Source organism: Saccostrea echinata, unplaced genomic scaffold (assembly GCF_033153115.1).
Source record: "Saccostrea echinata isolate AGI-Se365-2 ecotype Australia unplaced genomic scaffold, CSIRO_AGI_Sech_v1 ptg000025l, whole genome shotgun sequence".
Classification (NCBI taxonomy): Eukaryota; Metazoa; Mollusca; class Bivalvia; order Ostreida; family Ostreidae; genus Saccostrea; species Saccostrea echinata.
The window spans coordinates 7,914,793-7,933,690 of NW_026889774.1; the positions used below are offsets into that span (position 1 = coordinate 7,914,793).

The 18,898-nt window shown below is 33.5% G+C and overlaps 2 protein-coding genes across 2 annotated transcripts; both read right to left on the bottom strand.

The window, feature by feature from the left end:
• Window positions 1-10,055: 10,055 nt before the first annotated feature.
• On the bottom strand, window positions 10,056-15,195 carry LOC133192563 (protein unc-93 homolog A-like). The gene is made up of 3 exons (XM_061328555.1): window positions 14,320-15,195; window positions 12,711-12,978; window positions 10,056-10,288 (listed from the first exon to the last, which is right to left on the bottom strand). Exons 1-3 carry the CDS (start codon window positions 15,187-15,189, stop codon window positions 10,071-10,073), a joined length of 1,356 nt encoding a protein of 451 aa, XP_061184539.1. The 5' UTR covers window positions 15,190-15,195; the 3' UTR covers window positions 10,056-10,070.
• A 760-nt stretch (window positions 15,196-15,955) lies between these two features.
• Window positions 15,956-18,442, bottom strand: LOC133192565 (MAM domain-containing glycosylphosphatidylinositol anchor protein 2-like). Its single transcript, XM_061328556.1, has 7 exons — window positions 18,235-18,442; window positions 17,985-18,131; window positions 17,524-17,675; window positions 17,300-17,410; window positions 17,114-17,195; window positions 16,511-16,714; window positions 15,956-16,333 (listed from the first exon to the last, which is right to left on the bottom strand). The coding sequence occupies exons 1-7, from the start codon at window positions 18,440-18,442 to the stop codon at window positions 16,032-16,034; spliced, it is 1,206 nt and encodes a 401-aa protein (XP_061184540.1). The 3' UTR covers window positions 15,956-16,031.
• Window positions 18,443-18,898: the final 456 nt, after the last annotated feature.

Genomic DNA, 18,898 nt, shown 5'->3' on the forward strand with positions numbered 1-18,898 from the left:
GGATGATAGTAAACTCCGACATATTTTGAAATCTATATACCCATAATCCATCTGAAGTAGATGAAGGATCATATCTCGTATTCCGGTCATAAGACAATAGAGAAGATCCAGAATCATTATGGCGAGGAGGTACTTCTGAGTGTAACCGAATAACTTAGCGCGTTTGAAAACAGTTAAAATAGTTACTGTCACAATAAAAGGAATCAGCCATAAATATGGAGTAAGCCGGACCAGAAATCTATTGTTCCCATACCAATCCTCGAAAGAAAGAACATGCCGAAGCTTATTTTCATGTTCCAGCATATCTTGCCAGAATGTTTGGAATTTCAAGTTTAAAATATTTTCCAGATACGTTTTGTTCATTCTACTCATTTTTCTTTCGGTACGTACTGTAGAAAAGGAACTACTGTTTATCTTAGCTACACCTGATCAGTTATCTATCAATGCTGAGGTTATTTATAAGGTTTCGAAGACTTTATCTCTTCTAAATGTGACAAGGATTACTAATAAAATTTATATCTTTAACACCATATCTGCATCATGTCGGTTATATATTTTTTTATCTGTAAAATGAGCGAAAACATTTAATACATAGATATATTAATTGCTTTTAATATTACAGGAGGGATTCTTCTCATGTTCATTGTATTTAAAGTAAATGAAATTTTCACAGATTCAAGAAAACAATATCACTTACAATTAGTGACGGTATCAATTAGATTCAATACGATCGTTTTATTTTAGAAACAAGGCCAGGGCAGTTTATTACCCTTTTCATTGACATTAAGAATAAAAGAATTTTTAAAAAAAATAATAATTTCGGTCCGTCCGTCCGTCTGTATTTCTGTCTCTCTTTAACACTTTCGTTTCCGTGCGAAATCTCGAGAACCCTTTAAGCTTTCGTTATGAAATTTCCATAGCAACTCCCTATGGCCTAAAGAAGAACCCTAATGATTTTGAGGTCAAAAGATCAAAGGTCAAGGTCATAAAGTCTGTCTTAACACTTTCGTTTCCGCGCGATATCTCGAGAAGCCTTTGAGCTTTGGCAATGAAATTTTACGTAACAACTCCCTCTGGCATAAGGAGGACCCCTATTGATTTTGAGATCAAAAGGTCAAAGTTCGAGGTAGTAAATTTATACGTTCTGTCTGTATGAAAAATTTTCGTGTCCGGGCGATATCTCAAGAAACTTTTGAGCTTTTGCAATGAAATTTTATACCATAACTCCCTATGGCCTCTCTCGCCCCTTTCAAAGTGTCCTGTCCCAATTTTTATTGTATTAAAAGTTGCTTGACACTATTTTTAGCACAGGAGCATGTGGAGAATTATTACATATAATGAAGGTTGTCGGCGGACTTTATATTTTAATTACATCTGTTAGAACTGTTTAGTAAAGGCTGAATTAAACACCATGTATTGTGTAGAATTTTGACAATATCGAACGTGAATATAAACCATATTTGTAACCTAATGTTTGCACTGTTACAACGCGAAATGTAATAACAACGCAAAATGTAATAAACCGGGATTATTGTATTTTGCGTTATTACATTTTGCGTCGATATCGACGCAGAATGTAATAACGCAAAATGTAAAAACAGACTTTTTAGGATTATTAAATTTTGCATTATTACATTTTGCGTCAAGATCAACGCAAAATGTAATAACACGAATTTTTGAATTATCACATTTTGCGTTGTTACAATTTGCGTCGAGATTAAGCAAAATGCAACAATGCAAAATGTAATAAAACACTTTTTGGTCAGTCAGGTTGAGAATAATTTTCAAATGAGAAGTGGATGAAGAAAATAAACGGAAAGAAAATAAAACAAAAGGAAAAAAACATATGCTGATTCTTACATTAGATCTAATTTCATCATATATTGATTTCATTAGCCATTTAAAAACAGTTGATATCCAAATCATAGGTGTTGCAAATAAGAAACATGCGTGCGCATGTGTGTGTGTGTTTGGGTTGGGGGGGGGGGGGTATTTCGTTGATTAGTGTACCAGTTTGCTTTTGCTTTTTGATAGGCACATGCATGAAATTTAGAAAAGAAATCTATTTTTTTTTACTGGCAGGTGTAAATATAGCGGGAGAGGGGTTTCTTGACAATTAAGATTTCATACTGTTTTACAAATCATGTGCATTGCAGACCAGCAAAAATAAAATCTCTCTCTCTCTCTCTCTCTCTCTCCCTCTCTCTCCAATAATAAAATGGATAGTTTCTACATGTGCATAAAAATACAATGATCAACATACATAGTACCCCTACCCCCGCTTCTCCTCGCTAGACACACAACACACAAGCACTTCTAATTTGCTTACCAATCTACACATGCACGTCGTACATGCGTATCAAGAGCCTTTAATGGAAACATGGTCAATCTTTTGTAAATAGGAATGTCAGTGATGGATATATATTACAGACTGATTTATAAATAGACATATCAATCAAAGTTAAGTTAATGTTTTATTAGTATTTAATAAAAATGTTAGAAACAGAGTTCAAAAAATATTCAATTAGATTAAGTAATGTCCGTAAAAACCGTAATGTTTTTCTAATAGTCATAGATGTGTCTGTCTATTTAGTAGACGAGTTTCCCCATTGCTCTATTTTTTAATCAATTTTGTGATGTTTCGCATTGAACACAATACAAAAAAAAATAATTATATTTTGTTTTATTACATTTTGTTTTATTTCATTTTGCGTTGTCCTCAACGCAAAAATTAAGTAACACAAAATGTAACAACAAAAAAGTGCATTTTTACATTTTACGTTAATCCCAACGCAAAATGTACTAATCCAAAAATAGTGTTAATACATTTTGCGCTATTACATTCTGCTTTGAACTCGACGCAAAATGAAATAACCAAAATTTAATAATCCCACTTTATTACATTTTGCGTTGTTATTACATTTCGCGTTGTATACATTTAATTTGATGTATAATCAAGTGCCTCTTTTGTCTAGGGGTATGATTATTGTTTAGCAAATGAGGAACCCGGGTTCAAATCCCGGAAGATCCCTTTTTTAATATTTTTTTTATTATTATTTATTAAATGATAGTATTCAACATATGAAATGAAAAATTATGACGTCTGGCGTGTACAAACTTCTCATAAAATCATTATTATAGTGTGATATATAAATATTCTATATAAAAAGAATCTTCTATACACATATTAAAGAATAAGCAATCAAATCTTTATATCCATATTGGCATTTTTTAATTGCTTCAATATACATGTATACATTTAATAATTCTGCAAATCCAGGGGGAGGTCCTAACCCCCCACCCCCGAACTGCGCATGCTCTTCTTTTTTCCCCTAAACGGGAGACACAAATTCTCTGAATTAGCTTGTTTCCACTTATGGTAATGTAGTCATATAAAAAATACAAAATGATTCAAAAATAAAAAGATTTGACAGTTGACTAAGAGAAAAAAACCTTCTAAGTGAATTTTGTCATACAATGTATTTTGCGATTAAGTTCAGAAAGTAATATTGCTTATCGATTATAGATACTTGTGTGCTTTTTTTCTTCATCTTTGTTTACTCAATGTATTAGATGAAATGTATTTGATGACGTTTTATCAATTAATAATAATAAATTCCATCTAAATATCAACTCGATATATCCAGTTCACTTGAAATTAAAGACGCCTAGAGCTTGCCATACCTGTTTCATACTTTGGTATTTTATGGACTATAGACAAAAGCCGTCAATCAACTGGATGACTTCAGTTTTCCATCTTTATTTTTCATTATTTATGTAGTAACAGGGGCGGATCCAGCAATTTTTGAAAGAAGGGCTTCCAGGTTGGTCCCCCTCCTAACACTCATACATAGAACCACACCACATGCACTTCAAGCCCATAGCAACGGCTTTAAAAGGCCACGAGTAGAAAAGACAAGCAAAAAAAAAAAAAAAACAAACAAACAAAAAAACAACTGTGCACCCATAAAATCCTATCTCGTCGCAGGAAGAGCTAGGGACCTTTCTCTAACTCTCCATTTTTTTTTTTTTTTTTTTTTTTTTTTTTGGTCTCAAATGCTGGAATTTGCATATATTGATCGTTATGACCAACAAAAAGTGGAGGTGGGGGAGCAGCATCCAGATCAAAACTTGCATATTAAAAGTACAATCGGGAAAAGATTATTCTCAGAAATGGTGAGCCCACCCACCCCCTACGCCCACCCCCTCCGCGTAGTACGGGCACGTTTTAAACCTTTCTCTTCATTGATTAAAATATTCCCATTCTATATGGAGAAAAAAATTCTCTTATCCATACTCCATTTCATGACTTTTTTTTATACTCTTTAAAGTTATTTACTTCAGAAGATGGTCCAAAAATGGTATCGCCAATATTTTTCTTTAATATAATTATAAATGAGAACCCTTCGAAAAAACCTTAAAATTAAAATTTCGAATGACCCCCGGTCTCTATTTTACTGCAAGTAGGGTCATTTTTTGACCGTAAAAAAATCCTTCCAGGCCGGTATTTCTACACACACGTTGAAAAATGACCCCATTAGAAATCTGACCCCTACTTTTTAACAATATTATAAAATAAATCATTTAGAAATGAGATACGCGTTCATCCCAGGGTTTGGGAGGATCGGCGAAGGCCCAGAGATAACAAGCTTGCAGAACAAACTCGCGGTTTCCATCAGTTTTAGGGTGGAAGTGAAGATCGCGATTGCCGCCTGCATTAAAGTGGTTTTGGAGGTAGTGACGTCACGATTACGCCAGTGGTAGGATGGATAGCCCTATCTTGACAAGGGCTCGTTTTACTCTGACATTCCCGTCATGCTTTGTCGAAATCCCTTCCACTCTTTCTCTGGGAACCGATAGGACGTCTTTTGGTAGGAAATGCACAAAAAACTGTACAACAACCTATTGTTGCCTTTGTACGAAGAAACAAAAACATAAAGTATATTTAGGGGGTAGGGGGTAATGAAATTTCTGAAGGACTAGCCGATTTCCTTCATATGCATAAACTTAAAAGCTAACAAGGGATCCGATTTTACCTTAAATAACGATTCTCAGGCGTCTTTCAGACTTGGGAGGAAAACAATGCTATGACTCTACAAATACACATAAAAATTCCAAATTGAAAAATATCTTTTGCTTTAAAAATATTATATACATTATTTTATATTTTAAAAAATTTAAAGCGCATCAAAATGAAGATTTATAGGCAAACCTCCTCCCCATTAATTTTCTTTTTTGCGACGCAGGCATTCGAGCTTGATGAAACATTGGTTACACTCATACATTGCAGAATTATGTAGACCATTGAATCCCTGAAGTACTAATTTGCTAAATTATGTATGCAGTTTAATATTAACAACTAGCATGTTTTGTGTTTAGTAAAACTTATTTTCTAAGGATTTTATGTCAACGTGGCCAGTATGTAGTCCATATATATCCATTCAATTTCATACCTGCATATGAATTCAACTTACATTGATTTTTAATTTTATTTATTGAATTTTAAATTATTTTTTTTTATTAAAAGTAAACCAAAAATGGTGTGTGTTCAACTCTTCTATGATGTAAATGGAATATTTAGTGTGTTTATTCAGTGTGTAGATAATGGCCTAACAATTAGTATGAATTATGTCAGTTAGCATTTGACTTAATAATAGATTTTTTTGCTGACAAGGTCATTGTATCGACCATAGAATGATGACTTTAAACGAGACTGTTGATATTCTTGTTTCATCAACTTGTTTGTCAATAACTTACCTCGTTTTAGAAATTGTTCATACTTAGAGCATGCTCTTACGTAACGAATCAACTGAAAGATAAAAACTTCGTATGCAGGTGATAAGGGTATAGGTAATGGAAAGTTGACAATTGAAACGTTAAAGTCATCACGTTTATCATGAAGCTTTGTTGTTAGGTTACCATTAACGTCTTTTTCTAGTAAAATATCCAAGTAAGAAACAGATATGTCAGACTTTGTGGTATCTTTAATTACAAGCTCAATGGGATATATCAAGTCGGCATATGAATGGAAATACTATCGTTAATTGATAAAATGCCTCGATATATCTCAATGTTGAGATGAAGGCCACAGCAAGTGTTTTCTTCTTCTGATGTATAAGATTTTGATAAATTCTGCTTTATATGAATACAAAAATAAGTCTGCTAATAACGGGGCGCAATTGGTACCCATGGGAATTCCAACAGATTGTTGGAAGACCTGGTCTCCAAAAACCACATAGTTTAAGTCAAAAGTTGAAAAAGCGGCTGTAAATGATGTCAAAAAGCCTGGACTTTAATTCATCGTAGGGAATGGTAAAGTTGAAAAGTTTTACGTTTTTATGTTATTGATTTTGGTAAAAAAAAAAAAAAATAGGGACGTTAAACAACAAATAAACAAACAAACAAACAAAAAGTGTTATCTCTCCATAATTTCTCATTATCAAAATTTACATTCAATGAAATTGTAGACTTTACTTTTGTAGACTTGTGAACTGCACGGCGGTATACATAGATACTGGAAAACATGTAGAGAACTGATTAGTAACTTGCAATACATCAAGCTCTTTCCTTCTCACCACTCTTCCTCTATTCGCCACCCTCACTCCTTCCACTCTACTGTCTCTCGCACTCTCACCAATCCACTCCCCCCCCCCCCCCACCATCTCACTCCTCCCCTCTCACTCCTCCCCTCTCCCGCCACCCCCCTCACTCCCCATTTTCTCCCTCTCTCTTTTTTAACTTCTTGTCCATCTGACTAAGTTACACTTTTGTCATTTGAAATAAATTTAATATATGCATAATACATAGATGTTTCCTAGTTTATTTACAATAAAAATTAATGGGAAAAATACTTATTCTAAAATAAAGAGAAAATTCTTATCGTTATCTTAAAAGAAATTATAAAATGTTTATTCTTGATCTCTTTACTTTAAAATTGATTTAGCAGAATTATTTATTTATGCAAATAATGAAAGTATTTAAATTTTTTAAGGCCGATAACTTCAAACAAAAGAAAATACTGCTTCCCAGTTCACAATTAGATTATTGCGTGGTTTGTTTGCGTATTTAATGAAGAAAAATTTTATATGTTTGAAGAACAATACTTATATGTTTACTAGCATGCAAGGAAGATGATATGTCAGCTTTGAAATATCCCAGTTGGATATTATATGTTGTACTGACATCGTGTCGTTGCGTTGAATGTTAGAAAAAATACATTTGCATGAAGACTCCCTCGTTGTTCTACGCATTACCCGGTATGTCATATTTTCTCATTGCATGTGAATGTTCGTTTGGTGCGTTATTCAAATGCGTACCATTAATAAGACCTACATGTAATCTTTACTTGTTGCATGGTTTTACTCTACTAACCATAGATTTACACTTAATGTTTTTGAATGGATAGTGTTAAATGATTTACCCTTGGGCCATCAGTGTAATTTGAGTAAATGTTCACCTTATAACAGGCCTTAGCCATGCTTCTGAGAAAATTACAATCATTCAATTAAGCAATAGAGCCATTCAATAAAAAAGAGAGCCATGTTAAATGTGTGCTTAAAAATTGTTACGAAGTTGCCTCTGTCGCGCATACCGCCCTCCTCAAGCCATGTAACATTATAAAGATAAAATTTATAAATCGTAATGAATTTTAAACATTCTACATTACAATGCATATAATTAGGCATTATGTAAATAGAATCCTTATAAGAGGATTTTCGGTGAAAGGAAAAAAGATTTCTTTTCACTTGTTTCCTAAAAACCCTTTTATATTTTTAAACATCGTATCAAACAGCAAGAACGCTTAATTTGTTTACAGGAAAAAAGTACATGGCCAGAAGGGAATTTTTCCCATAGGGAAATAATAAATTTAAAGAGGGGGTTACAACCTTACAAATTTGGGGAAAATGTGCATATATTTTTAAGAATACATGTATATGACTTTTTCTCCCTTTTAAGCATAAAGGAAACATGCACACATGCATTCATTACTGAACATCTAATTAATAGTGCTTTCTATGTTTTAATTCTTCATTAAGAAGCATGTTTTTACTTCATTTGTAATTTTAACTATAGAATATTTCTTTGGAAATGTAAAATTTGTGAAAATAAAAAAACGTTTCAAATTACTAAGCAAAGTCAATTGTTTGACTTTCTGCACTAAGAAAATATCATTTTTCTTTTCATTAAAAATTTAACAAGCAATAAAATCATCATAATGTATTAAGCTTTCACTGAAATTATGCAGAATGGTTAAAATTATCTTATATATTCCGAAGAGAAAATTAAAAGTGGAGTCTATGATGTAAATACCTATATTATTAAAGTAGTGTATTTTGTAAGCTTAAATTGAGGCTATTTTCCCTAGACTTTCACGACATCTTTGTTCTATTTGTCACAATATGATGACAGAATTAATGACAATTAATTAGATAAATAAATAATTTGGGATTAGCCTAAAACATTTTACTGTACAAAATAATTTATAGGAAAAAAGTAATCCAAGTTTAACTGAACTGTAAATACTACAAAAGAGAAAAATTATCATTTTCTTATATTAAAAAAAATCCACCACAAAATAAAGTTCCTCACTTAATGCTTTTTGTAAGGAATTAAATCGTGGAATTTTAATTGAATATAGTTTAATTGGCATTGTAGAATCCAAATTTAATGTAAGAATTCAAATATTTTGCAGAAATAGAGATCCAGACAAAAATCTGCTGAAAAGCCCAGGATCGAACGTCTTTAATTGTTTGAGTAATATTCCCAATATTCGTGTCATAATTTGTTTGAATAAAGTTCTTGTAAAGGATTGAGGAAAGTAACTTTTGCACTGTTACCTTCGCAAGTATTAGTAAGTTAAGGCTAGCGGTAACACAATGAAAGTGACCGTTGAAACTAGATAGTAGTAAAGTATTTTTACGCATGTATAAATTATAAAAATGTACAAAAAAAACTGTACCTTTAATTTACTTTTATTAGATTCAAATATTCTTCTTCCAAACATGATGTACTGATAAACAATCCATTTATCTTCATGTTTTTATATGTAAGCTTATCCAACAACAACATGTTCGATTCGTTTTTAAGGCCTTAGCATAAATCTGTGAAACATGTGTTGGAAGGATGGATAAAACTTCGAATGAATTTTTATAGAAATGTGGGAAAAGATTATCTTAATCATTTTTTGCAGCTTTTAATTTGAGAAGATGAACTAATATTGTCTAAAAATACTTAAAGAATATAAAAAAAAAACTTACTTGACATCATTTTAAAACATAGTCAAGTGTACTTCACAATAGTTTGAACAAGGAATGCATCACCTCTTATTATAACCGGTTATTTTAATTCATATGTGTTGATTTCGCTACAGTTCCAGCAATGATAACTTATTTTAAGCCGCTTACTAATGCTTTGTATAGTATAGGATTAATTCGATCCGAAAAGTTTTGCATAAGATTATTTGAAAGGGTCAATGAAGATGGGCCTTCGTAGGTCAATACATTTTTGGACAAAGTTTGAATTTGGTCGACCGTTTCTTATACAGTATTTGATATTTAATTTGCGTTATTAAATAATGAAGAAATCATGCATGTATATTCTCCACCATTCAAATAGTTACTACTGAAACTAGAACCAGTTCTCTGGCAACATCGAAATTTAAATGTGAAATAAAGTAAAGTGCAGAATACATTATATATGTTTTTAATATAAGGACCATTGTTGTCTGGTTGTAATACAGATCATTATTATCAATTATATTATACAAAATATTAACATGAAGGCATTAAAGTCTATTCATCATACCTGTACAGTTTACATTTACCTTCTTCATCCGATCAAACTATGTTCTTACACCTTAACAGTATAAATTTTTGTTGCCTTTTGTGTGTGTGTGTGTGTGTGTGAGGGTGTGTGTGTGTGTGTGAGGGTGTACGTGTGTGTGTTCAGTTTCACAGATCGGATTCAATCAGTTACTTTTTCAAATAGAAGGGTAAAATGTATGAATTTACAAGCTGTGAGGTAAAGTTCATGGAAGTATATTTGAATTTATTCTGAACAAACTTTTTAAATCACTTCTTTTCGGTTTCCTTTCTTCTACGTACATGAACTTCAACACCGACATACAATAAAGATCCAACAGCAAGCAGAGCAATGACAATGACCAGTTTGGTTTTGACGCACACGTATAAACTGATGACGAAGTACACAGTAAAGCTGGCAGCCTTTGTGCAATGATAGTTTGCAAAGGCCGCTTCTGTCTTCTCCGGAAAAAGTAGCGCTATTAATGCTAGAAAAGAAATAAAAGGGAATCTTTTTAATAATTTTCCAAAATTAAAGTGAATGGATATGTTTCTAAATAAAAATTCAAGTGAGAAAATATATATGCGGCACTTTGATCCTAAATCCATGAAAATGACAACCCTTGTCAACGTTTAAAATATTAAGGTAGTCAATGTATAATGAAGGGATATGAAACAATTTTAAATCATTTTAAACTAGTTAAGAGCCATTCTCTGTAATGACTTGAACTTTTATATAGGAGCTGTGGCACGCATAGTCTCAGAATTTCTCCAAACTCTATATGATAAAAGTCTTTGACACCATAAACTCAAATCAGGCAAAAATTGGTTGCTATGTGTCTTGGTTACCATAGCAACATGTCCTAAAGTTTGAAAAATGGCATTTTTCAACATCTTCAGAGTCCCACAGTTAACGTTTGCAGCAAAGCAAACAAGTGGCAATGACTGTTTCTGAAAGTTGAAGGCCTGGTGTCTTAAATGCATGATAAACATGTTTGGTAAATCATCTATAACATACGTTACTATGGAAACAATGTATTCAAAAGTAATAATTTTGTTCATTTAATTTTATAAAGTCATACACTTGAGAATAAAATCAATTATAGGTTGAAATGCAAGCAAATAATAGAGAAGAGATCCTTGTAACATATACCAAGGACAAAATATGATATTTCTTATAGGTTGGCAATGGTTGCCATGGTTTTAATACCACGAAGGGATTTTAAATTTACTCTCTTATTGTTTTAATCTTATCCTATCTTTTTAAAAAGCATATTTCTATATAACTGATGATCAATTTTTAAAGGCCTTGGTGTGACCCTAATTTTCACATTTCAAAAAATTCAACTTCTATCCTTTAAATAGTGCGTTGCTATGGGAATAAGGCGAAAAAACATGCATAAAAATCTGAAAAATACTCTGTTTCCTTGCATACGTACCGTTGTATGTAGATTCCCAAAACTTTAATGATTGATATATGTGAACAAATAACCTGACTTTCAATTTTGACTATCACCCAATCTCTAACTGCATGCAAAAAGCTGGCACATAGGGTCTAATACTGACAAAAAATTAACAAAATCGAACATTTTCACTTCTTGGTAACCATAGCAACAGTGTTGTATTTTTCAACAACCTTTATCAATATATGATATTCAACTTTAGTTCTACGAGATAAGTACTATTCAAGGTGATTCAAATAATATTTTCTTGATTAAAAGGTTAGTAAATTCCTAAAGCAGCAAAAAAAATATCACTTTAAACAACTAGTACGTTGTTTCCATGGTTACACTGCAAAGTAACAATTATTCTCAATTTTTCTTATGTTGTCGGTGTTGCAAGGTCCTAAGGATGCATATGTGCCAGTCATGAATTTTATTGTTTTTCCTCACGATAGTAGCATTAACCCAATCATAGCAACAGATTTTGCATGGTGACACTGTGTTACCATGGCAACCATGAAAGTTATTTTTAGAATAATATTACCAATACCTAATTATATGAGGTCAAATATTTTTCATTATTTTTCTTACGTTGTTGATTGAGTTTGATCATGTAACATCTATCATTTGTGACTATAGAGCGTTTTTCAGCATTTTTCAGCATCTAAAATGTATTCCAAATGTACCCATGGTTACCACTTACTTAGAGATAAATTCTAAATAGTTTTTTTATAGCATAAGTGGCAACAAGGTGTCATGTTTCTGGGAGAATGGTTTGTTTGGTTTTCTTAGTCTTTATTAAGGCTTAATGAAGATTTAAAGTAGCTGAAAATCTCAATTTTTTCAACTTTTCTGGCTGTTACCATGGCAACCAAGACACATAGCAACGAAATTTTATTTGATATATGTTTCTGGTGTCAAGTTGTAATAAAGGGCAAAGTTTCTTCAAAATCGGTGACCATGCGTGGCAAAGAAGTTTAAGTGGTTACAGAGAATCGCTATTAAATATGTATTGATAGATAACGATGAAAGTGAAATGAACATAATTCACACGATTGATATCATATAAGAAGTGGACGTTTTTGAAGTTATATGTCTTGATAAAAAGAAGAAAATTTTACGTGTGGTAAATGATTTCTTTTATTTCATATCTTATAAAGGAGAGAGCATATGCATATTTTCACCAAAACATTTGTGTTCAATTTACTTGTTAAAATATTTTAATAATATTTGCGCTGCCCACAGACTTTAATGTAAAATTCAAGGTGCAACTAATTATTGGACGATAATCAAAATTTCGTAAATTATTTGGTAGTATTTGATAGTATTTTTTAACACCTTCAAAATGCTATCATGATTAAAAATATTGAACTATTCGTTTATTAAGTACAAATTATGGTCGTTATACATTGAATACCTTAAAATATAATAAAGCTGTAAATGTACAAAACACTTATTTTATACGTACCGTTTGATTGAGTTTGAAATATACCTTCTGCTAGGCCCCAGACTACAGCAATAGCAAAAACGTACACTTTCTGGTCTGGTTTGGGTACCCAGACAAACAATAGGACAAAGATAGTCATGTCAATGCAAACTGCTAGGCCAAAAAGAATATATCGCCCGGTGTACTTAGCTATCCTTGACGTCACAAAGGCACTTACGGTGGTAGCACAGCCATAACTCGCCATAACAAAACCTACCATTTGTATGCCATAAGGACAACTTATGTAAGACTGAAAAACAAAGACATTTTTGCAATAAAAACAAGCATCCAGTGTTGTCTTAAGGAGGCTTGGGGGTCAACAAATTAACCATCAGATATAACTTAATTTTTTAGATATGATATCTTAAGGTGTCAACTATCAATTGGCAAACAAAAATTTCATACATTTTAGTTTTTAAATTTGATCATTTTTGTATATCTTTATATGGAGCTCTTCTTCTAAAGGAGATCAATATAGTCTAAAAATGGCCACAACCACCCAGCCCTCTTAAATACAAAAAGTATGCTAACTTATAGATTTTCATAAGTAAAGGTCAACGATTGATGAATTCGATACACTAGCCTCCATTTCTAGAGCTAACAAAACTACATGTAGTAAAATAAACATGGGTTACTCTGCTTCTACGCACAAGTACTACTTAATGATGCTGGAGTTCCTCATTGACAAAATCTATGCAGTCTTTGGAGACCAGGTCTTCCGAAAAACTGTTGGAATTTCGATGGGCACTAATTGCGCCCCCTTATTAGCGAACCTGTGTTTTTTTTTATTCCTATGCAGCAGAAATTATTCAAAACCTTCTACATGAGAAGAAAACACTTGCTGTGGCCTACAACATTCCACATTCAGATATATATTGACAACATTTGGTCAATTAACAATAGTTACTTCCATTCATATGTCGACTCGATATACCTTGGAGAACTCAAATAAAAGTCACCACAGAGTCTTCCACATCTGTTCCAAATTTGGATGTTTTAATGACTGCATGTAGACGTTGAGGGCCAACTAAAAACTAAGATAAAAGACAAAGGAAACAAGTTCAGTTTTTCCATTGTCAGGTTTCCTTATTTATATAGTATTAACATCTGCTATCACCTTCACATGGTGCTTATGACTCTCATCTATTCAATATACAAGAGCATGCTCGGAGAACGATCAGTTTTTAAACCGAAGCAGACTACTGTCAGATACGTTCATTTAACAGGGGTTTCAACAACCTCGTTAAAAGCAATATTTTGTAAATTCTATGGTCGTTATAATGACCTTGTTAGCAAATATAACCTATCATAGGGACGTATTTTGGCTGACATATTTCATACCAATTGTTAGACCTTTGTTTTATGATAAATTTGACTACGGAATATTCCGTCTACCTGGTCAATATGCAGTGCTCACGGCGGATGTGATCGGTCGAGAGGATATGCTTACTCCTCCTAGACACCTGATCCCACCTCTGAAATATCCAGGGATCTGTATTTTATGTCCTGTTCACAGATTCGTATTGTTTGTAGTTTTTTCTGGATCGATCACTGTTTGTTATCTTCACATTTTTCATTATAAAATACAAACCTTGGTAAAATCAGTCCACAGCACGGCTTGTTCCATTGCCATTATCGAAATAAACGGTACGAGCAAGACAAGTTTGGGATCCCACAAAGCTGAAAAACAGGCTGTAATTGATTCTTTTGTATTGGACTGCTCAGCCCACTCACTCTTTGGAATTGAAGGTAAAAATACCACAGTACACAAAAATCCAACGACATCAAACGCTAAGAAAATTGAAAGCATAAGGTACACCGTGGAGGAAGAGGGTTCTACGATTTTACTTGTCCCATTTCCCAAGGCAACACCTGGACAGTCATTACAACCACATAACTGTGTTGATGCTGATGTTGAGTTGTATTTGTCTCTATTTAACACTAAAGACGACACCAGGTTTCCGGAGATCTGCGTGAGTTCGTAATAGGTAAAGAAAATCCCATTCAAACGACTGAGGGTGGCGTGAATGTCGGCTTTATTCAGGTCAGAGAAAGAGTACGCATTTGTGGATATGTAAACACTTTGGGAGGTCCACATAGGTCCGGAAATCAGTCCAAGTAGAATAGATGCCGGAAGAAGCGTGGCAAACGTTGGATAAAAATTGGCGCAAGTGTAGAGAATGTGCGAGATCCATGAAATGAGTAGAGAAATCTTGATTCCCAGTGATTTTATGACCCATGGTGCCAGAATGGACGACAGGATTATGAAACCATAGAGAAAGGAGAGTGATGTTATTCCCAGTCCCTCCTCTTGGTTTAGACTGCTCTGTAGATTCTGGAGTGCTAGATATGCCGTAAACACAAAGAAAAAACTAAATGAGATGATCACAACATTCAGAGTTTCCCGTCCGTTGACCCCAACTTCCTTCTCCACTTTTCTGCATCCAAAAAATATTTTCATGATGGCTTGCTATTGCTATAAACAATATCGTCTATTCTGAAGACTTTCTTTCAAGGTGGCCAACGCTCGAGTGATAAAAAACAGCATTCCTGAATGTCCAGTTCTTCAGGTCTGACAAGATGTTTACAAAGTTATCAAAATTTTTACGAAAGCCACTTGGGTATTTGAAAAAGCGTGATTTTTGGGTTCAACGAGTGAAACGAACACAATTTTAGACTGACAAAGCTGCACCAAACTGTCCACATACTATGATTATAGTGTCAATTATTGTGCTAGTTTTCACGGTGGATTAAGTGATGGTACACGTGCATTACATTATTGCAAAACTATCAAAGCCTAACAATGGATTAAGATAGTAGAATAAAGTGATACATGCAAGACACATTCTTGAAATATACTAGTAAACAAAATCTAACAGAAATAAATATTCAGAGCAGATTTATTAGTGTACATAAACATCTTTCCAAACAATTACCTGTACACATCGTGTGGTTGATAACATAACACGTACCTGGATATTTATCTCGGAGATAAAATTATGAAGTACATGTATATGAGTCAGAGAGAACTAGAATGTTACTTATTATATGGCTCAGTTTGTTTTGTTTTGTTTTAACCAAAATATAACAATAGCATCTCTTTACTATTATTTTTAAAAGGATATTCATACAGAGATACAAATACTGTTTAGATCGTTAATTAGTGTTCAAACAAGGAAAACCAAAACTAAGACACTAGTATTGTACAACATCTTAGCTCGCTAAAAACTGTATATTAAAAGCAAAACAACAGAATTGATTACAATGCAAGAAGAAACTAGTTTAGATGTTTGCATTTTTTTTCTAACCAATTATGGCTCCATTGCTCAAACTTCCCTGCACATGCGCTTGAGATTTATCAAAATTCATTTCGCAGATGAAGGAATGGCGCTCTGAACACGATACATCGCCCCACTCAAAGTCCGACTTGGGATATTCTATAACTACACAGTCCTGATCCCCTGCCACATTATTGGGTTGTCCTGGGTGCCAGTGGGTGTAGTTGAAAGTAATTGGGTGGGACTGTCCACTCCACGTGAATGTATTTTCTTGATCGATATCGTTCCCATTCGTCCACAAACCAAAATCTGCGGCAAGCGACATGGCTAAAACAGTGAAAACTGGAGTTCATTTACGTACATGTAAAAAACAGATTGATAATGAGATATCTTTTTGTAAAATTTCAGATCACCTCTCGTTAGAGCGAATTTGCATACGTAGAAAATGGAACTATATAATGACGGACTATTTATTTCTCATCTTGTTTACAACATTGTATTTACCATTAGATTGGTTGATCATGTTAGTTATGAACGTCTGTTCCGCAGCAGACTCGATGGCTACAAGGCTCGCCAGAGGCCATATTGTTTTACATGTCTTCATGGCATCTTTGTAGGTCTTTGGCTCCATGTGGAAAACATAGCATGTTATCTTATCACCAACATTTTTCACTACAGACCCTGTTGGACAACGGGGAAATCGGACACCTGTTAATGAAAAATGTATACAAAGTGATTTTTGACTGGACAAAATTTCGGTTAAATGCAATAATCTAATATTATATGATCTAATGACTCGGATACACACCAAAAAGCTTTTTAATATCAAATTTTAACAGCAAATGCCTCACTAAGCGGAACATCCCCTCGCCTCGCGAAGTGCAATGTTTAAATAACGAATCAATTACTATAAATATAGTACACATGTATACATTCGGTTGCAAGGGCTAAAAAATTAGTTATTTAATGATGTGCCGCAGACTTTCAAACTATCAGCTTCACCAATATATATTGAAACTTTCGTTTCGTCTTTCCCTGCAGTGCTATTAATGGGCCGCAGAAGTTCCTCAACAGGATTAAAATTTGGTCAGGCTACTCTTTATTTACCTTCAGTTGTGCAGGGTGCATTATAAACACTCAAGTCATCTATATAGACATACTGGCTGACGTGATCAGCTTCAAATACAATCTGCAAAATCGTCGGCATCAGCAAATTAAAACAAAATTAAAACAGCTTCAGGTTTACCATATATGTACAAACTGCTTCTATATAATTGTGTAATTGTGACTCACCTGAAATGGCCTCCTTAGGTATTCTGGATCAGGGCTGAATTCTGCCAGGGTCCAATTGTGTGCTGGAATGTTGGTCACCGAGAACACGGGATTGCCTCTCTGGTTTCCCTCCTACAAATTAATTTAATTAAGTTGAAAAGAACGGCATTTGCTCTGTGTATGTTGAAGATATATAATGCTGTATACGAAATATTACAAGTAGCATTAAGGAATCAAAGTTTTACTTGTAGATAAACATTCAGTTTTCCGCCGGTATTTGGGCGAGTTTCTGCCTTGTAGTAAAAACGTATGCAATATGCATGTGCAGGATTGAAGGGTCTTGACGTAATACGCGTTACATAACGACTTCCGTATCTGTAAGAGCTTAAGGCATGACCTGCATCATAAACGTTTTTTATTTATAAAACAAAATAAATCATGCATATTTTGAATCAATTTTTATTGAATAGGATGAAGATACAATCCAAAAATTGTGGTTAAAAATGTTTGAATAAATAAAATTGTTTCTCTCACTTATTCACATTATTTCATTTTTTTAAATATTTATCACGTTTATTTTTTATCATTCAACAAACAAAAAAAGAATATATTCGTACATGTATAATATACTTTCATGCTCTAAAACAATTATTTACATGTTAAAATATGAAACCCCGCACAAACAGTTAATAAAGTAATGTCTCACCCATTTTGGAGCCCAGGGTGTGGTCTGGGTGGGTATTGTCCAGTACCCAGTCGTAGTTATCATCTCTATTCTGGGTAAAGTTACACATCTGACTTCCGTCCTCAAAATCGCAGTGGGTCAAATTGAATGTGTACAGGTTTTGTGCAACTTTAATTTGGTTAGCATATATTTAAAGACATTTATACATGTATTATGAGAAATAATCAATCAATGAAAAATACACTTAGTACATTATCGTTATCAATCTCACCATTTGCACCAATATCGCCACAGTTAAGCTCAATGGAGTTGTCCAGTTGTGCCTTCAAAGTTTGTACCAGTGTAGCCATTTCCTCGGCCTTTTGGCGGACGGCTTCGTATGTGTTCTGGAAACCGTGCATTGCCAAACATTGCTGTTCGTTAGCCAGACATGCGTTCAGGCAACAAATGCCTAATAGTAACGCAAAAATATAACGCATTGGAAGTATCACACAATCTTTTGGAAGTCGTTTGCCTTGTAGAAGGATTTTTCAACAATACTGGCATTAAACGCATGCAAATACCCAATTTAATAATGTTATATTAAAACACTTCAAAATTCTGACAGCTCGTACCCCTTTTAGAGTCTTTGAAATGATCATATATTGGTTATTTGAAACAGTTTAATTATCTTTTGGAGTGATTCATATCTTTTCCTTGACAGATGAGGATTACAATCCCCTTCGCTATCACTATGATATACTGTGTTCTCCTGAAAGTGGGGGAGAACGTAATATGTTCTGTTCAAAGGGCCGTGGAATTTTATTCTACAGTTTTTGTTTACATAATCTTCATAAATTGTTCTTCTCTGATAAGATGCATTTAATTAATCTAAAAGCATGTTCTGCAAAAGGAACAAAATGTCCCCGTTTTGGGATATCATTAATTCAAAATGA

Coding starts and splice junctions, on each gene's coding strand:
- LOC133192563 (XM_061328555.1), bottom strand. CDS start 15,189: ATGAAAATATTTTTTGGATGCAGAAAAGTGGAGAAGGAAGTTGGGGTC. Junction 12,979..14,319: donor TGTGGACTGATTTTACCAAG/GTTTGTATTTTA, acceptor TTTGTTTTTCAG/TCTTACATAAGTTGTCCTTA. Junction 10,289..12,710: donor ATTTCAAACTCAATCAAACG/GTACGTATAAAA, acceptor TTTCTTTTCTAG/CATTAATAGCGCTACTTTTT.
- LOC133192565 (XM_061328556.1), bottom strand. CDS start 18,442: ATGCGTTATATTTTTGCGTTACTATTAGGCATTTGTTGCCTGAACGCA. Junction 17,196..17,299: donor ACCTAAGGAGGCCATTTCAG/GTGAGTCACAAT, acceptor ACGATTTTGCAG/ATTGTATTTGAAGCTGATCA. Junction 16,334..16,510: donor CATGATCAACCAATCTAATG/GTAAATACAATG, acceptor TCACTGTTTTAG/CCATGTCGCTTGCCGCAGAT.